We start from the raw sequence: 20,655 nt of genomic DNA on the forward strand, positions 1-20,655 counted from the left end.
GCATACGCACCAGTACGCACTCACGTACCAGTGCGCACTCACGCGCACACCGGTGCGAATGCTACAGTGCAAATGCACCAGTGCGCATGCATGCATGCAGGCACCAGTGCGAATGCACCAGTGTGCATGCATGAATGCAGGCACCAGTGTGCATGCATGAATGCAGGCACCAGTGTGCATGCATGAATGCAGGCACCAGTGCGCATGCATGAATGCATGCACCAGTGCACATGCATGCAGGCACCAGTGCACATGCATGCAGGCACCAGTGCGCATGAATGCTTGCAGGCACCAGTACGAATGCACCAGTGCGCATGCATGCATGCAGGCACCAGTGCGCATGCATGCATGCAGGCACCAGTGCGCATGCATGCATGCAGGCACCAGTGCGCATACATGCATGCAGGCACCAGTGCGCATACATGCATGCAGGCACCAGTGCGCATACATGCATGCAGGCACCAGTGTGCATGCATGCAGGCACCGGTGCGAATGCACCAGTGCGCATGCATGCAGGCACCAGTGCGAATGCACCAGTGCGCATGCATGCAGGCACCAGTGCGAATGCACCAGTGCGCATGCATGCAGGCACCAGTGCGAATGCACCAGTGCGCATGCATGCAGGCACCAGTGCGAATGCACCAGTGCGCATGCATGCAGGCACCAGTGCGAATGCACCAGTGCGCATGCATGCAGGCACCAGTGCGAAAGCACCAGTGCGCATGCATGCAGGCACCAGTGCGAATGCACCAGTGCGCATGCATGCAGGCACCAGTGCGAATGCACCAGTGCGCATGCATGCAGGCACCAGTGCGAATGCACCAGTGCGCATGCATGCAGGCACCAGTGCGAATGCACCAGTGCGCATGCACCAGTGCGCATGCATGCAGGCACCAGTGCGAATGCACCAGTGCGCATTCATGCATGCAGGCACCAGTGCGAATGCACCAGTGCGCATGCATGCACCAGTGCGTGCATGCATGCACCAGTGTGCATGCATGCACCAGTACGAATGCATGCAGGCACCAGTGCGAATGCACCAGTGCGAATGCACCGGTGCGCATGCATGCAGGCACCAGTGCGAATGCACCGGTGCGCATGCATGCAGGCACCGGTGCGAATGCACCAGTGCGCATGCATGCAGGCACCGGTGCGAATGCACCAGTGCGCATGCATGCAGGCACCGGTGCGAATGCACCAGTGAGCATGCATGCAGGCACCGGTGCGAATGCACCATTGCACATGCATGCTGCACCATTGCACATGCATGCAGCACCAGTGCGAATGCATGCAGCACCAGTGCGCATGCATGCAGCACCAGTGCGCATGCATGCAGGCACCAGTGCGAATGCATGCAGCACCAGTGCGAATGCATGCAGCACCAGTGCGAATGCATGCAGCCACCAGTGGGCATGCATGCAGGCACCAGTGCGCATGCATGCAGGCACCAGTGCGCATGCATGCAGGCACCAGTGCGAATGCACCAGTGCGAACGCACCAGTGCGAACGCACCAGTGCGAACGCACCAGTGCGAACGCACCAGTGCGAACGCACCAGTGCGAACGCACCAGTGCGAACGCACCAGTGCGAACGCACCAGTGCGAACGCACCAGTGCGAACGCACCAGTGCGAACGCACCAGTGCGCACGCATGCAGGCACCAGTGCGAATGCACCAGTGCGCACGCATGCAGGCACCAGTGCGAATGCACCAGTGCGCACGCATGCAGGCACCAGTGCGAATGCACCAGTGCGCACGCATGCAGGCACCAGTGCGAATGCACCAGTGCGCACGCATGCAGGCACCAGTGCGAATGCACCAGTGCGCACGCATGAAGGCACCAGTGCGAATGCACCAGTGCGCACGCATGAAGGCACCAGTGCGCACGCATGCAGTCACCAGTGCGAATGCACCAGTGCGCACGCATGCAGTCACCAGTGCGAATGCACCAGTGCGCATGCATGCAGGCACCAGTGCGAATGCACCAGTGCGCATGCATGCAGGCACCAGTGCGAATGCACCAGTGCGCATGCATGCAGGCACCAGTGCGAATGCACCAGTGCGCATGCATGCAGGCACCAGTGCGAATGCACCAGTGCGCATGCATGCAGGCACCAGTGCGAATGCACCAGTGCGCATGCATGCAGGCACCAGTGCGAATGCACCAGTGCGCATGCATGCAGGCACCAGTGCGAATGCACCAGTGCGCATGCATGCAGGCACCAGTGCGAATGCACCAGTGCGCATGCATGCAGGCACCAGTGCGAATGCACCAGTGCGCATGCATGCAGGCACCAGTGCGAATGCACCAGTGCGCATGCATGCAGGCACCAGTGCGAATGCACCAGTGCGCATGCATGCAGGCACCAGTGCGAATGCACCAGTGCGCATGCATGCAGGCACCAGTGCGAATGCACCAGTGCGCATGCATGCAGGCACCAGTGCGAATGCACCAGTGCGCATGCATGCAGGCACCAGTGCGAATGCACCAGTGCGCATGCATGCAGGCACCAGTGCGAATGCACCAGTGCGCATGCATGCAGGCACCAGTGCGAATGCACCAGTGCGCATGCATGCAGGCACCAGTGCGAATGCACCAGTGCGCATGCATGCAGGCACCAGTGCACATGCACCAGTGCGCATGCATGCAGGCACCAGCGCACATGCACCAGTGCGCATGCATGCAGGCACTAGCGTGCACGCATGCAGGCACCAGTGTGCATGCACCAGTGCGAATGCATGCAGGCACCAGTGCGAATGCAAGCATGCATGCACCAGTGCGAATGCACCAGTGCGAATGCACCAGTGCGAATGCACCAGTGCGAATGCACCAGTGCGAATGCACCAGTGCGAATGCACCAGTGCGAATGCACCAGTGCGAATGCACCAGTGCGAATGCACCAGTGCGAATGCACCAGTGCGAATGCACCAGTGCGAATGCACCAGTGCGCATGCATGCAGGCACCAGTGCGAATGCACCAGTGCGCTTGCATGCAGGCACCAGTGCGCTTGCATGCAGGCACCGGAGCGAACGCACCAGTGCGCACGCATGCATCAGGCACCGGAGCGAACGCACCAGTGCGCATGCATGCATCAGGCACCGGAGCGAACGCACCAGTGCGCACGCATGCATGCAGGTTCCGGTGCGAACGCACAGGTGCGCACGGACGGGTGCGAATGCATGAAGGCACCAGTGCCAATGCACCAGTGTGCATGCATGCAGGCAGGCACGCACACAAGCATGCACCAGTGTGCATGCATGCATGCACTCACTCGTGCCATGCATGCTGGCATGTACCAGTGCAAATGCACCAGTGCACATGTTTGCATGAATGCACCAGTCCCACAAAATTTTAAAAGTTGCCTCTTTCAGTGCGCACGCATGCATCAGGCACCGGAGCGAACGCACCAGTGCGCATGCATGCATCAGGCACCGGAGCGAACGCACCAGTGCGCACGCATGCATGCTGGTTCCGGTGCGAACGCACAGGTGCGCACGGACGGGTGCGAATGCATGAAGGCACCAGTGCCAATGCACCAGTGTGCATGCATGCAGGCAGGCACGCACACAAGCATGCACCAGTGCGCATGCATGCATGCAGGCACCGGTGCGAATGCACCAGTGCGCATGCATGCATGCACCGGTGCGAATGCATGCAGGCACCGGTGCACATGCATGCATGCATGCACCGGTGCGAATGCATGCAGGCACCGGTGCACATGCATGCAGGCAGGCACCGGTGCGAATGCATGCAGGCACCGGTGCGCATGCAGGCAGGCACCGGTGCGCATGCAGGCACCGGTGCGCATGCAGGCAGGCACCGGTGCGCATGCAGGCACCGGTGCGCATGCATGCAGGCACCGGTGCGCATGCATGCATGCAGGCACCGGTGCGAATGCACCAGTGCGCATGCATGCAGGCACCGGTGCGAATGCACCAGTGCGCATGCATGCAGGCAGGCACCGGTGCGAATGCACCAGTGCGCATGCATGCAGGCAGGCACCGGTGCGAATGCACCAGTGCGCATGCATGCAGGCAGGCACCGGTGCGAATGCACCAGTGCGCATGCATGCAGGCAGGCACCGGTGCTAATGCACCAGTGCGCATGCATGCAGGCAGGCACCGGTGCGAATGCACCAGTGCGCATGCATGCAGGCACCGGTGCGAATGCATGCATGCAGGCACCGGTGCGAATGCATGCATGCAGGCACCGGTGCGAATGCATGCAGGCACCGGTGCGAATGCACCAGTGCGAATGCACCAGTGCGCATGCATGCAGGCACCGGTGCGAATGCACCAGTGCGAATGCATGCAGGCACCAGTGCGAATGCACCAGTGCGAATGCACCAGTGCGCATGCATGCAGGCACCGGTGCGAATGCACCAGTGCACATGCATGCAGGCACCGGTGCGAATGCACCATTGCACATGCATGCAGCACCAGTGCGAATGCATGCAGGCACCAGTGCGAATGCACCAGTGCGAATGCTAGCAGGCACCAGTGCGAATGCACCAGTGCGAATGCACCAGTGCGCATGCATGCAGGCACCGGTGCGAATGCACCAGTGCGCATGCATGCAGGCACCGGTGCGAATGCACCAGTGCGCATGCATGCAGGCACCGGTGCGAATGCACCAGTGCGCATGCATGCAGGCACCGGTGCGAATGCACCAGTGCGCATGCATGCAGGCACCGGTGCGAATGCATGCAGGCACCAGTGCGAATGCACCAGTGCGAATGCTAGCAGGCACCAGTGCGAATGCACCAGTGCGAATGCACCAGTGCGCATGCATGCAGGCACCGGTGCGAATGCACCAGTGCGCATGCATGCAGGCACCGGTGCGAATGCACCAGTGCGCATGCATGCAGGCACCGGTGCGAATGCACCAGTGCGCATGCATGCAGGCACCGGTGCGAATGCATGCATGCAGGCACCGGTGCGAATGCATGCAGGCACCAGTGCGAATGCACCAGTGCGCATGCATGTAGGCACCAGTGCGCATGCATGCATGCACCAGTGCGAATGCACCATTGCACATGCATGCAGGCACCAGTGCGAATGCACCATTGCACATGCATGCAGGCACCAGTGCGAATGCACCATTGCACATGCATGCAGCACCAGTGCGAATGCATGCAGCACCAGTGCGAATGCACCAGTGCGCATGCATGCAGGCACCAGTGCGAATGCACCATTGCACATGCATGCAGGCACCAGTGCGAATGCACCATTGCACATGCATGCAGGCACCAGTGCGAATGCACCAGTGCGCATGCATGCAGGCACCGGTGCGAATGCACCATTTCACATGCATGCAGGCACCGGTGCGAATGCACCAGTGCGCATGCATGCAGGCACCGGTGCGAATGCACCAGTGCGCATGCATGCATGCAGGCACCGGTGCGAATGCACCAGTGCGCATGCATGCACGCAGGCACCGGTGCGAATGCACCAGTGCGCATGCATGCACGCAGGCACCGGTGCGAATGCACCGGTGCGCATGCATGCACGCAGGCACCGGTGCGAATGCACCGGTGCGCATGCATGCACGCAGGCACCGGTGCGAATGCACCGGTGCGCATGCATGCACGCAGGCACCGGTGCGAATGCACCGGTGCGCATGCATGCACGCAGGCGCACCGGTGAGAATGCACCGGTGCGCATGCATGCACGCAGGTACCGGTGCGAATGCATGCACGCAGGCACCGGTGCGCATGCATGCACGCAGGCACCGGTGCGCATGCATGCAGGCAGGCACCGGTGCGCATGCATGCAGGCAGGCACCGGTGCGCATGCATGCAGGCAGGCACCGGTGCGCATGCATGCAGGCACCAGTGCGCATGCATGCATGCAGGCACCAGTGCGAATGCATGCATGCAGGCACCAGTGCGAATGCACCAGTGCGCATGCATGCAGGCACCAGTGCGAAAGCATGCATGCAGGCACCAGTGCGAATGCACCAGTGCGCATGCATGCAGGCACCAGTGCGAATGCACCAGTGCGCATTCATGCATGCAGGCACCAGTGCGAATGCACCAGTGCGCATGCATGCACCAGTGCGAATGCACCAGTGCGCATGCATGCACTAGTGCGAATGCACCAGTGTGCATGCATGCACTAGTGCGAATGCACCAGTGTGCATGCATGCACCAGTGCGAATGCACCAGTGTGCATGCATGCACCAGTGCGAATGCACCAGTGTGCATGCATGCACCAGTGTGCATGCATGCACCAGTGCGAATGCATGCACCAGTGCGAATGCACCAGTGTGCATGCATGCACCAGTACGAATGCATGCATGCACCAGTGCGAATGCACCAGTGCGAATGCACCAGTGCGCATGCATGCAGGCACCGGTGCGAATGCACCAGTGCGCATGCATGCAGGCACCGGTGCGAATGCACCAGTGCGCATGCATGCAGGCACCGGTGCGAATGCACCAGTGCGCATGCATGCAGGCACCGGTGCGAATGCACCAGTGCGCATGCATGCAGGCACCGGTGCGAATGCACCAGTGCGCATGCATGCAGGCACCGGTGCGAATGCACCAGTGCGAATGCATGCAGGCACCGGTGCGAATGCACCAGTGCGCATGCATGCAGGCACCGGTGCGAATGCACCATTGCACATGCATGCAGCACCAGTGCGAATGCATGCAGCACCAGTGCGCATGCATGCAGGCACCAGTGCGAATGCATGCAGCACCAGTGCGAATGCATGCAGGCACCAGTGCGAATGCATGCAGCACCAGTGGGCATGCATGCAGGCACCAGTGCGCATGCATGCAGGCACCAGTGCGCATGCATGCAGGCACCAGTGCGAATGCACCAGTGCGAATGCACCAGTGCGAACGCACCAGTGCGAACGCACCAGTGCGAACGCACCAGTGCGAACGCACCAGTGCGAACGCACCAGTGCGCACGCATGCAGGCACCAGTGCGAATGCACCAGTGCGCACGCATGCAGGCACCAGTGCGAATGCACCAGTGCGCACGCATGCAGGCACCAGTGCGAATGCACCAGTGCGCACGCATGCAGGCACCAGTGCGAATGCACCAGTGCGCACGCATGCAGGCACCAGTGCGAATGCACCAGTGCGCACGCATGCAGGCACCAGTGCGAATGCACCAGTGCGCACGCATGAAGGCACCAGTGCGAATGCACCAGTGCGAATGCACCAGTGCGCACGCATGCAGTCACCAGTGCGAATGAACCAGTGCGCATGCATGCAGGCACCAGTGCGAATGCACCAGTGCGCATGCATGCAGGCACCAGTGCGAATGCACCAGTGCGCATGCATGCAGGCACCAGTGCGAATGCACCAGTGCGCATGCATGCAGGCACCAGTGCGAATGCACCAGTGCGCATGCATGCAGGCACCAGTGCGAATGCACCAGTGCGCATGCATGCAGGCACCAGTGCGAATGCACCAGTGCGCATGCATGCAGGCACCAGTGCGAATGCACCAGTGCGCATGCATGCAGGCACCAGTGCTAATGCACCAGTGCGCATGCATGCAGGCACCAGTGCGAATGCACCAGTGCGCATGCATGCAGGCACCAGTGCGAATGCACCAGTGCGCATGCATGCAGGCACCAGTGCACGTGCACCAGTGCGCATGCATGCAGGCACCAGTGCACATGCACCAGTGCGCATGCATGCAGGCACCAGTGCACATGCACCAGTGCGCATGCATGCAGGCACTAGCGCACATGCACCAGTGCGAATGCATGCAGGCACCAGTGCGAATGCAAGCATGCATGCACCAGTGCGAATGCAAGCATGCATGCACCAGTGCGAATGCACCAGTGCGAATGCACCAGTGCGAATGCACCAGTGCGAATGCACCAGTGCGAATGCACCAGTGCGAATGCACCAGTGCGAATGCACCAGTGCGCTTGCATGCAGGCACCAGTGCGCTTGCATGCAGGCACCGGAGCGAACGCACCAGTGCGCACGCATGCATCAGGCACCGGAGCGAACGCACCAGTGCGCACGCATGCATGCAGGTTCCGGTGCGAACGCACAGGTGCGCACGGACGGGTGCGAATGCATGAAGGCACCAGTGCCAATGCACCAGTGTGCATGCATGCAGGCAGGCACGCACACAAGCATGCACCAGTGTGCATGCATGCATGCACTCACTCGTGCCATGCATGCTGGCATGTACCAGTGCAAATGCACCAGTGCACATGTTTGCATGAATGCACCAGTCCCACAAAATTTTAAAAGTTGCCTCTTTCAGTATTTTTTTAAGATTTGAGGCAAATACTTCTAAGCGTTTGCGATATAAAATGTTCCTTAAAAGTACTCCTAGTGTTACCAACCAAGATATCAATATGTAATATTTACATTTCAGAATTAGAGTTAACAATAATAAGGTACAAGATTTTATTGTGTATTGCAATCGTGTATCTAAGAATATGAAACAATGTTAACACACCTTAAAAAATTTGGTTTATTTAACATTTTAAAATGTACAAAACACTTGAACACACATTTCTGTGGCACAGACATTTTTTTTTGCACATATTCAGTCTTTATTAAACTTGGTAATAACAATACTTGAGCTACAACATAAATGTGCCATAGTAAGTGTTGGGAATATTACCATTCCTGCAAAGTTTGTGTAAACTACAAGGATTACACAATCACAATACATCGGAATGTTGCTTAAAAAATGTATACCATTGTATGACTAAATAACAAAAAAAAAAAAAAAAAGTCTCGTCTGTAACAAACCACAAACTATAATCAGAATTTTTTCATACAAAAAGTCTTCTTTACTGATAAAACATATTTATATTTTACATCAGATGATTGCAGTATCGGTCTACAAAAGTGCAATGTATTTAACACCCCACAATAATTTTTAATGTATATGTTTTACTAGTTAACTGGGGAAAAAAATTTTTGTTTGATAAATATTTACACTTAACTATTTCAGGAATGTTGTCTATCACAAGTTTGAACATCAAACCTCAAGATCTTGAGCAACTATTTTATTTTTTTATATACAAATTTTATACAAATTTACCAACCATGTTCAACTATTATTTTACAGTAGGAAATTTACATCCTCTTGCAGTATGATGAAATAAGAATTTTTTTTTTAAAAAAGAAGGATTAAATCCATATTTATAGAGGCAAAATTATTCTCAGAATTTGACACATAGGCTACATAATTGCATAATGCATGTAGTGCAGTCTTAATGAAAATATTTCTCAAAAATCCTTACAAAACAAAAATTTGTGATGTATGAACAGTTGAGTTTTTTCTCCCACATAATCTACATAACAATTATTCTCTGCGACAAAAGAAATGTCCTGCTGTGGTATTCAATTTTGAGAAATTGTTCAGATTTAAATTTTTTCTCACAGCAGGCTATTAACAGAAATTTATTTACATACACCTTAAAAGTTTTTTGAACATAACTTTTTTCTTCTCTTTATTTTCTTTGTGTCATTGTTGAAAATTTGTATCATTAAAGAACAATAACTAAATCTGTATTGCACTCTCATATCTTCGTTAATAAATTATAATGTTAAGTTACATGAAACCACGGTACATTAAAATTTTTTTAACATAATCTGAGTTTTTCTAAGCAAGCACCATTTACAAAAATATACATTACATATTAATATTAATATGTATGTATTGATATTTCTTAGTCCCAGATATAATGAAGATTATAATTGTTTTTGTTATTTATCAAAACTACCACAATATATACTTGGGAATTATGATGTAATACTGAAACAGCTTTTACAACAACAAAAAAAGACATTAACATATAACAATTACACACATTTATATTGAGATCATAATCTATCTACGTCAACATATTTACAACTGGTAACCTTAACTTAAGGAACAGAATCATGCTAAGTCTAATAATAGCAATTATCATGTATAAAATAACTGAAAATTAAATTCTAAACCTGTAACATAGAGAGCATCTAATTACTAGTATTTTTCTAAGCATTTTTACTTTAAATAAAAACCTTACTCAAGATTTTTCAAAAAAAAAAAATATTGCGTGGAGTCCCTCCGCGCGGAAGAAGTGAAACTTCGTAATGTGGAAATGAAAATAGAAAGGGGTAGAAATTGATTTTTAGTGAAATCATATTGTTTCTTTAAGACAAACTTTACTAACATTAGCATTGTAAATGTTGTATTTTCGACGATTTTAACGAAGATGGGAAATGGAGATCGATTGGATGATGTTGAACTTGCACTAGAAATATTGAAAAAATAATGAATATTTTAAATTAAAATATAACAATAAAATAGAACAAGTACGTATTTAAGCTAATTTCACGACGCTCACACTGTTTACTTCGCTGCATAGCAAGAATACCACGCGCATGTGCTTGGAATATTGGACGCTACTCGTTGCTAACGCTCGCGCTGGCCTGTAACAGGTATACTCTGCGCATGCGTTCGAGTGCCACGCATTCACTCTCGCTCTGTCTCTTTCTATTCCCCCTCCCCAGGAGCGTTTAATCGTTTAACGCAACAGTGCTTTCATACCCCCTCCATGGTAGCGTTAAACGTTTAACGCAACCTTGTTGGAAGTCGCATTAGAAGTTTCACTTCAAAAAATAAAACTGCTACTATCAATTCACAAATGTTGTCGATAAATTAATGTCAATAGTACACAAACTGATTGATACCATCAGTAGTTAAACAACACAAGCATTTACAACATGCATGCTAGCAAATTATCATCCTCAAAATTCTTTATGATTCTACATGTAATTAATTTTTCAGAATACCTGCCAACTAATGAAATAACATAACACACAATTACAGCACAATTAAAAGTTACCCTGTATTCATAAAGATTTTTTGTGAAGAAGCAACTAATATTGCTAAATTTGCTTGGCAATATGAACAGAATTTTGGTATTGCTGAATTGCAGTGGATTATATTCCAGCCTTGCGCATGTATCGTTGCATAGTTTTTACTTTTACAAACCCCACAATCCATACTCTTGTACCTATGTGAAATATTTGATGATCAACCATTCATAAAACACTACTCTGCTTTTTTTTTTAAAATAATAATAATAATTTTGCTTACTGTTTGAAAGTATCTAGCCTGTACATTTATTATTAAGTTAGTGGTCACTTTTTTTTAAATGTTCTGCTTCTTCCAAGCCAAGTTTCATAATCATAAGTTGTTTTAAAAAACTTACTTTTTACTATACTACAATTTAAATTGGAATAACTGCTATGAAATAGTGCCATAAAAAAATTAAATTAAGTGTGTATATATAATTTGAAAATTGGATGATAATAAAATATTTATAAATGTCAGCACACAATGACTCACATTGAATTTTAGTTATACAAAATTTTTAGACAAAATAAATAAATTTAAATTTGTTTTGGCAGACCAGTGTGTGTGCTCTACTATGTTTTGAAAATTTTTCCCAACTTAAATTTGCGATTGATTAGAATAACTAACAGCATATATTCATTTTTTCACAACAAATAATGGAGAATTATAACTGCATTTCATTGGCTTGAAGAAAAGGATAATAATCCCGCTTATTTTTTTAGCACTATGTACCATCACTGAACAACTTAAAATCTGAGATGAAACACATTCATATCACAAATGTGTGCTGTAGTATATAGTTTTTTTTATTTTTTTCATTCTTGTGAATGCTGTTCAATCTTAAAAGTTTAGTTGTTTTTTTTCTGAATGAAAATATTTTTTTAATTTTCTGCTTATACTTTTGCTAGACTCAAAAATTGATCATTAAATGGAACAAAATCCATCACAGTTCAATTGTTGCAGTTATTATGACAAATAATAAGACTGATCTCTCTCGATCCACGTAAAGCACCCAGCTAACAAAGAAGGTCTTAATGATAAAAAAGTCTCTGCAAAATAGTAAAGTTTTCCCCCCCTCTATAATTTACATACACCTGAGATAAGAAAATGGCACAATTTATTACACAGAACTTCGTTTGTTAATTTGCTTCTTCCATATTTTTGGATAAAATTGACTTGTATTAGTTTAAAAAATATTACCTGCATGCACACAGGTACTACAATTGCTAGAAATTGCTAATTGTAACTAATTTCAATTTTCATCATGTTAAAAACTACAGACATGATCACATGAATAAAGCTTTCTCAACCTGCTTATTCTCTCAATTATAAAGCTCGCCTCACAAAATGAGAACCGTCACTACATACTGTCAAAACAGAACCAGTTCTTATATATATTTAGTTTTACATAAGTATTTACATATATGATTAATTTACTTGTACGAAGTACTAACAGCCCGTTTAGGAGCACAACATCTAGGTATGCCCAGTAACAACATAAGCTTGACTATGCTGCAAACTATCCACACTCAAAATTATAACTTCAGTGTTGTGCCTAAACTCTGGCTAAGTTCACTACTGGTTTCACGTATGTGAAAGACCTCATGCTGTACTGACAGTCGCCCGTAACTCTGTAAAGCTCATGCGTTTGAAAGTTGAATAATTTGTTTGCTATATAATGACTCAAACTAAAAAAAAATTCCTGTAAGTTATATATTTTCGTTAATGATCGTTTCAGAAACATGCAAAATCATGATTTTTATCAAAGAATGTAAAGTTCAAACATTGATACATGTTCAGAAATTTTGTAACTGGTGTGTTAACAACCTTAGTATTTAAATTCAACTTGATGTAACAGAGAATAGTTTCTTAAACTATTATATTGCTTTTTAATTTAATCTGTGGTAAAAGAAAGTTTAAAAAAAATTCCTCTTAGAAGTAAAACAAAAAATTTTGATTAATGAAAGCACGTAATGTGAAGAACAGTTATTAAATTTTTGAAATGAAAAGTTTGTATAGTTTTACTGAGGTGATTGATATAGGTTAAAGTTTGATAACCTTTGGTTTCAAATTCAGTCTGAACCAATGAGTAAATCTGCTAGACTACAGAATCGGCACCAAACAAAAAGATATTTCTTGAAATTATTTATCTTGCAACATTGGCATTCCTGGTAATATGGGAGTAGGATTGTGTGTTATTCTCATTGTCTTCCTTCTAACTTGATAAGATAATGTGCATCTGATAGTAAGTGATATCCCGATGTTTTACATGAGACACAGGCATTAATGGAAATTAAATCAGTTTGGATTTTACTTTGTTTATGTTTAGCTGTTTAATCATATAAAATATTTATCTTCAACCATTTGCAAACTAGTAAATTTTAGTAAAAAAAAAAAAAACTGCTAGTAAAATGTTATTAAAGGAAATCCCTGAACTAAAAAAAAAAAAAAAAAAAAACTACATTTCTTTGATTTGGAATCAAATGTATTGGACTTTTTAGTATTAAAAGTACCTACACCACAGAAAGTTTTGGGGGAAAAGTTACCATAGGAACTTTAAGATTTAAATCCACTCAGCTGCTTTTTCACTAAAAAAATTTTTGGTCGAGTTTAAACACTAGCAACAAAATTGTATACACACTTCGTATACTATGTACAACATTTCACAAAAATACAGTACTTACAATTTTTTTGGTATAAATAACCTTGTCAGAATTATATACAACATTTATTTCAATTTAACAGCACTTTCAATTTTAGTTTATTGTGCTGCATCTTTAAGTTATATGATAATATATTCTACATATCAGGAAAAAAACTACAAAAACAATATCTAGTCTTTGGATGCCTTCATTTAAGAACACAATGGTTTAGTATGAAATTGTGTGTCTAGAAGTTTATAGTAAGTTTACAGATCTTAATGCCTATTTTATTAAGTAGGTTTATTAAAATACTATCTAAATTCACCATCTTCTTAATTACCTAAATATGAATACATCTTAAAGTACTGTTATGAGCAGCAAGACATACTTGCTTGTTTGTTCATAAAATACAATTACAGGTATGGTAATATTACCTGTAAAAAAATAAATTTACAAATTGGTTCACATTGTGCAAAGATTTAGAGTGGAATGAATGACCAAATTATAGCATGATTTAAAATATCTGTTTAGTGTTAAATGGCCTTATTTAAAAACCTATACACAGTGTATTATACTGCTAATGTATGTAATGTTAGGACTCCCTCTAACGTAAAAAGAGTTATGGTGCTACAATTTTGAAGCACTGGAAACTGGTGAATCCTTCCACAATAACAACATCTTACTTCTTGTTTGCTTGCAAGTGCAACAAAAACAGAGCAGTCAAGAACTAAAAAGACAAATAAATACCTATTCTAGAATACACCAAGTTTTTTAAAACAATTTTGCAACATCATGTCCTTTAAATCAAAACAGGTATGAGCGAGCATAAATTTTTTCAAATACTTTAAAGTAAAAAGCAGATAAATATGTTTTTGTGGAATATGGTGATACACGGGGAGGATGAGAAATCTCAGTTGGCACAAAAATTTCCATTTGCACAACCAAACTAGTTTTGCTCTTCAGTGAGCACGAAAAGCGGGAATGTCTGTGGAGCCATCAAACTACGTACTCGAAGCCAAAGTTGCAAGGTAATTGATGTGACCAACTCAACGTAATGTCCCCAGTGATATGGTACACGTTCATTCAAGTGGTACAAATTTCCAACTCATGAACTCCTGTAGGCCTCCAAACACATGATGGATGGTGAATTACAGAGAACACAGTACGAGTTTCTTACAAAAGCACTGCTAGTAACTTATCACGACACAAGGTGTTAGCAGAATGTTCTTGTATGTGTTGTTTGATGCAGCAAAACACAAGGTTTTTTTTTGTGGCAAGCATCCTCGAGTGTAACTACTAGCTCAGTACAGCCTCTTCAAGAGAAATGGCCTTGGCTGCACTGATGGACTCATGAGAACACACAAGTTTATCCCACAGAGTGACTTTGTTACGGACTTGGATGTTTTTTTTTTTTTTTTTTTTAGATGGACTAGAACGTGGGAGAGTTTGCAAAGAGCTTGCTCTGTAAACACTCTTGTTCTCACTAAACACATCGTATTCGTGGATGCTTGCGTGCACAGGAGGTTCGCAGTAACTTGTACTGGTTCAACGTGCGATTAGCGGCACCAGCTGGATCGAGAAAAACAATCTGTGGCAAGTATCCTCAAGGGTAGCTGCATCTCGCTCAGCGCAGTCCCGGTTGTATCGATGGGAGTTTCTCACGCGTGCACTCATGCACTCATCCAACACGTGTTCAGAGGGCACGACCTTAGATAACGCTGGTGTTTGGTGCGAGGACTCGAGAGGGGAGTTAGTGACAAGTATCCTCTTGGGTAACAAGTGCACGCTCAGCACAGCGTCTGAAGCGGCATTATCCTCCTACCCGAGAACTCGAGAGTGACTAGTACTCTTCAACTTGGCACGCAACCAGATGTGTCTTGGCCGTCTAACATACCTGGGGAAGACTCGGTCCCTCGCTCAGCACAGCGTCTCAAGCGGCATGATCCTGGTGGGTGTCAGCAGACATTCCTACCCGAGGACTCGAGAGTGACTAGTACTCTTCAACTCGGCCGTCCAACGTACCCGGGTCCCCCGCTCAGCAGAGCGTCTCCAGCGGCAGGGTCTTGGTGGTGCCGGTGGTGAGCTCACCGACGGAGCGCCCCGACGCGTGCGAGCACGACGACAGGTGGCCGGCGCCGCGCGCCGCCTCGCGCCGCTCCTCCAGGCACCACAGCCGCTTGACGGCGCCCCACACCTGCGGGTGGCAGCCCACCACCGCGAAGATGAACACCCCCTGCAGCGTGTTCACCACGTCGGGGAGGTACCACAGGTAGCTGGGGCCGCCCGCCGCCCACGACACCACGTCCGCCAGCCACGTCAGCCCCATCACGATCACCAGCTTCAGGCACACCCGCCCCAGCGTCGACCTGCGCAACCAAGCCCCGTGTAAGGAGGGCTCAAAGGGGGGACCAGGCCACACCATCTTGCAATACAAAAATATTGTGAGAAGGGGGGGGGGGTTGTGGGGCATGTCTCCCCCCCCCCCCCCCACCAACACCACCTCCAGAAGGATATTATATATATACATATACATACATACTGTATAATACTACTTCTGAAGTAATAAGCAGGTATTATACTAAATACAGACATTCTCAACATGCATCAACTTCCTATGTGGTTCCAGGTGTTTTAACGGTTCAACCTAGCAACACCCAAAAAAAATAAGATTCTGCCTACGCAAAGATCTGGCATATTTTCCAATAAATAATTCATGTTGAAGCATGCGCCCTTCCCTTGTCGCTCCGGCGCGCGGCCTAGCGATTTCCTCCCCTCGATCATTTTCTTCCTCCCCTCCGTTGCTTCTTTTGATGGGTTTCCCCCCTCCACCTTCCTCCCCTTCTGTGGTCTCCCTCCGCTGCACTAGGAGGTTATATAAGCCCATGTCTAGCCTGGTCAAAAACAGTCTCGGGTACTTCGGTGGCGGTGGGAGAAACGTCTGGGTCAGATCTGTATCGGCGATGGCGAATTAAAAGAACACGGTAACCAGTAAGTACTTGCACGGAATGACAATGGCATCCTTTGTTGAGCCCTAGTTTGCTATAAAGTAATGAGACACATGAATTTTGTGCCTCGCCGATCGGCTTGCTGTTAGCCCGTGTGGTTTGCATAGCCACTTTTACCTTGCTTGCGTGATTTACGTTAACGTCCTGAGAAGCCGCACAGGTTTAGGCCGCCTATAAATTGTATAATGGGCTCATAATGGTAGGCTATTTAAGTCTGTGTTTTCTTGTTAGGTTTGTTTCCCCCCCCCCCGTAATCACTTGCCGTGCGGGCCTGTACCGTGTTAGGGCCCAGTTTAACTTTCTCTCCTGCCGCACCGAACCGTCCCGTCCCTATTTGTAGTAGACCCGACGTCTCACGTTTTTAATCGTTTGTAAATTCGGTCATTCCATTTGTTGCATTTTGTATTTCAATTTGCGTGCTCCTGCATGCCTGAAGTATATAGTATTACACGAGGCGTAACTCTTACGCGTATATGTTACACGAGTATACTTTGCGTGCCTCCGAGACAATTCACGTAATAGGCACCACGTTTAATCAACACTGTATTTGTAATACGCCCGTCGGGCATATATTCATTTAGTATGACGCCCAGAGGCAAATTATTGCATGACGCGCATGTGCGTTTTCTATAAAGGCCCTTATGATAAGGCTACAATTTATTAGCACGCTGGCTTGAAAATTTGTGTTGTAAGCCTTATATACCCTCTCATTTATTAGCACGCTGACTTGAAATCTTAAGGTGGTGTAAGCCTTATATTCTCTCTCAACGTATTTGTGACATAAATTGTAACGAGTATTAATTAACGTGTTTTGTTCCTGCATTTTTTTTGTACTTGCATTAATATTGCCATGTTACCCGTACGAGATTTTCAAAATTAAATTATCTTTCTACGGATTTGGACTTCCCTAACTCAAAGGAATACACTCCCAGCTCTCTAAAATTCCCTATTGGAAGGGAATACCAATTTTCATTGTGCTTTGGCATTGTAGTTTGCTCAAATTATTCAACCAGGCTGCAATGTGAAGGTGGTTGCAGTTTAGAATGAAAAAACAACTTGGAAACAACGCCGAATCATGTAACTTAGAACCATCGTACGTTAGAAAACCGTAACTTAGAAACAACACATCTTAGAACAGGCATAACTTAGACAATTCTGTCTTGTGTTTTTTTTCTAAGGCCCGTTTTACAATAATGACACGGAAACAAAGAGACGTATCACGTAAACGGGAACGGATCTCACGAATTAGCTTGGCGATGCCGAGCTCTCCCGTACGACCAGCAGTAGCCAAGCACCTGGCTGCGATGGTGGCCACGTTTGTTTGTGTTCTAGCACAAGAACATCTTGGGTTGTGTTATTACTTTCGTCATTTATTTTCATTATATGTGTAAATTCTGCCCGTGGGTATGATCTCGATGCCATTTATATTTAAGTCTTAGATTGCCAAGGTGCTAGTTTAATTTGTGACCTGTTTTTTGGTTGTATTTAACTACAGATGACTTGATTAACATGTTGGTTTTGAGATACGTATTTTTTTTACAGCTTCTCTATTTACTTCAGGATGAGTAACTATGCTAAATTTCAAGTCAATCGGGTGTATATTTTTCTGAGATCTCGTGATGAGTGAGTGGTAATATATATATATAATATATATTTCGTGACCTTGAAATGCAGTCTCATTGGTTGCCATTTGTTACGTCTCCGCGCATTGCGGAAGCACCAGACGGGGATCGATAAATCTGTGGTGTTATGGAAGAGAGGGTTAAGTCAAAAACATCAAATCTTATGAGAGGTGGATGAAAGTCTTAACATTATTTTCACGATCAAATATTGGTCGTTTATATTATTTATTATTGATATCTTATACAGGCAACACAAAACTACAAACCATATAAAGTGTCAAAAGGCATAGCCTTTTCAAATAATCCTTGACTTTCTTCCACCTCTTTTTTAAAATTTGATGTTTCTGACCAGGGGCGCAACAACTAAATTTCGAAAAGGGGGAGGGGGGAATATACCTTTTTATAAAGAATCATCGATCCCCCCTATTGAAGCGGGGGGTCCGGGGTTCCTCCCCCGGGAAAATTTGTATTTGAAGGTGGAAAGTGGTGCTATTTAAGCAGTTTTATTATCTACAAATTGATTACACAGCACTTTCTTTGCCCCCGTTTGCCACCACTTCAAGGTTTCAGAAGGGGGTGCAAAATACCCTTGCCCCCCCCCCCCTTGTTGTTGCGCCCCTGTTTCTGACTTTATCTGTGGTGTTATGGAAGAGAGGGTAATGTCCCGTTGCCGTGCCACCGCGGAAGGACGGCGCGCGCGCGCAACCACATACCTCTCTGAGCTGCTGTTGACGTCGCCTCGCCACAGGCCGCAGGTCAGCTCGCGCGCCGTCGCCGCGAACAGCAGCAGGTTCATGAGCAGCAGCACGCCCACCGGCGCGTAGAAGTAGGCCAGGATCTCCTTGTCCCCTGTGGCCGACACCACACTCCCTCCGTGACCGACTCGCTCTTTCACAGAGCCCTCTTACACGGCCTATCATTGTCCGGGAAGCCGACCTCCGTAGCGTAGTCGGATGTACACCGGGCTTACGGTGCGATGGGGTCCTGGGTTCGAGTCCCGGGTAAGGCATGGGTGTACCATATATATTCTGATATTTGATAACGACTGGAAAATTGAGATTCACGCTGCATATAATGACCCTTTGGCTATGGGCGAAAGCTGTAGGCCACAAAACTACATATAAAAATAAAATAAAATAGTTGTCCGGGAAGCCTACAATTCACGTAGTTTCGGTTCCCTACCACGTTCGGGCAACTTCGGATTCCTCTCAAAAATTGAAATTAAAAAAATCGAAAGGTTAGGTTAGGTTAGGTCAGTCACAACATGCTTGTTTTCATTTAGCGGCTTAAGTGGCGTTAATACCACAACGCAAAACTTCGGAAATTTTCGGAAAAACTTGCAGGTAACCGAAACTACGCGAGTTGTAGGCTTCCCTATCGTGTCCATCAAAAAAAAAAAAATTGGTTGTCTGCAAAGTCGGTTTACGGACGATAGTTTAACGTGACAACGCCATGACAAAACATTGATATAATTATTGCATACTTTTATGAATAAAATTGAATCATTTTTATTGAATTATCACTATTTTGTATGGATACAAAGAAGGAGTGAAATGAAATCTACAATTTAATTGATAAATTTACTTTCATTTGCACTCATTAATTCAAATATGTTTATTACTTCAACGAAGAGATTATTTTAACTATAACTTTTATACATGTGTGCTATTTAACTTCTTCCAATCTGTGTTATTCTGTTAAGGATAGGACGATGATAGGAAAAGTAGGAAACGCAAGGGAGTGTTTCAAGTTTAATGTGCCTCGAAAAAGTCAAATCGATGGTTGTTCCAATCGAGTGGAAGAGATAGATGCGGCGCGAGCGTAACGGGATAATGTGCGTAACGGGACACTTTCGTGCGTGCAGCCAGCGTTCATCGATTTATTAGACGTTGTCACGTCAAAAAAAAAGTTTGCGTCAATCGATTGAGTCAAGCTCTTGATAAAAATCATTGTTTCAATGGTGGTACCAGATCTGACAAGACACGAAAAACCGCAGCTACAAAAAAAAAACACGATTTCACTTTTAATATGCGAATTAATTTCGATGAAAATATTTGCGGGGTTGATTAAAAAGAGCGCGTCAATCGACTGACTCGATCTTTTGATCAAACAGTTGACAGTCCAGAGCCTCCTCTTAGTCGAGGCGTGACGGATATAGCGAAAACACTGACTGGATCGGAATTACTTGCCGAGAACACAAGATGGCAGCAGAGATTAGGGAAATATATAAAAAGGGCAGGGGGGATTTCAACGTACCTGCACGTACCAACATGGCGGCCGTTTTTATTACAAATGTATCAGCTGCACCTGAATTGGAGGTTAAATTTGAGGAAAATGTCTGTCAATTCTTACCATTCAATACATTTGTATCGTGAAGATTCGTTTTGGACTTTTAATATATCAATATTATCTCATTTTCTTCCGAACAGCTTTAACTACAGTTGTTAATAAAAGCAGGCTTCGAACAGCCGATACATATATAAACAAACGTCCGCCATATTGGCATGTGAAAATCGCAGCCGGGGGGGGGGGGGGGTGGA

At 46.6% G+C, this 20,655-nt stretch overlaps 1 protein-coding gene across 1 annotated transcript in view; it reads right to left on the reverse strand.

Moving 5' to 3' along the window:
* Nucleotides 1-13,233: 13,233 nt before the first annotated feature.
* The window catches only part of LOC134540306 (probable G-protein coupled receptor Mth-like 1), a 146,619-nt gene continuing 139,197 nt past the window's right edge, over nucleotides 13,234-20,655 (reverse strand). The window contains exons 4-5 of the mRNA XM_063382966.1: nucleotides 18,829-18,964; nucleotides 13,234-15,854 (exon numbers count right to left, since the gene is read on the reverse strand). Coding sequence (XP_063239036.1) covers nucleotides 15,524-15,854; nucleotides 18,829-18,964 — 467 coding nt within the window. The 3' untranslated portion in view covers nucleotides 13,234-15,523. The remainder of the gene's footprint in view (nucleotides 15,855-18,828; nucleotides 18,965-20,655) is intronic.

The sequence above is a fragment of the Bacillus rossius genome, chromosome 16 (assembly GCF_032445375.1).
Source record: "Bacillus rossius redtenbacheri isolate Brsri chromosome 16, Brsri_v3, whole genome shotgun sequence".
NCBI lineage: Eukaryota > Metazoa > Arthropoda > Insecta > Phasmatodea > Bacillidae > Bacillus > Bacillus rossius.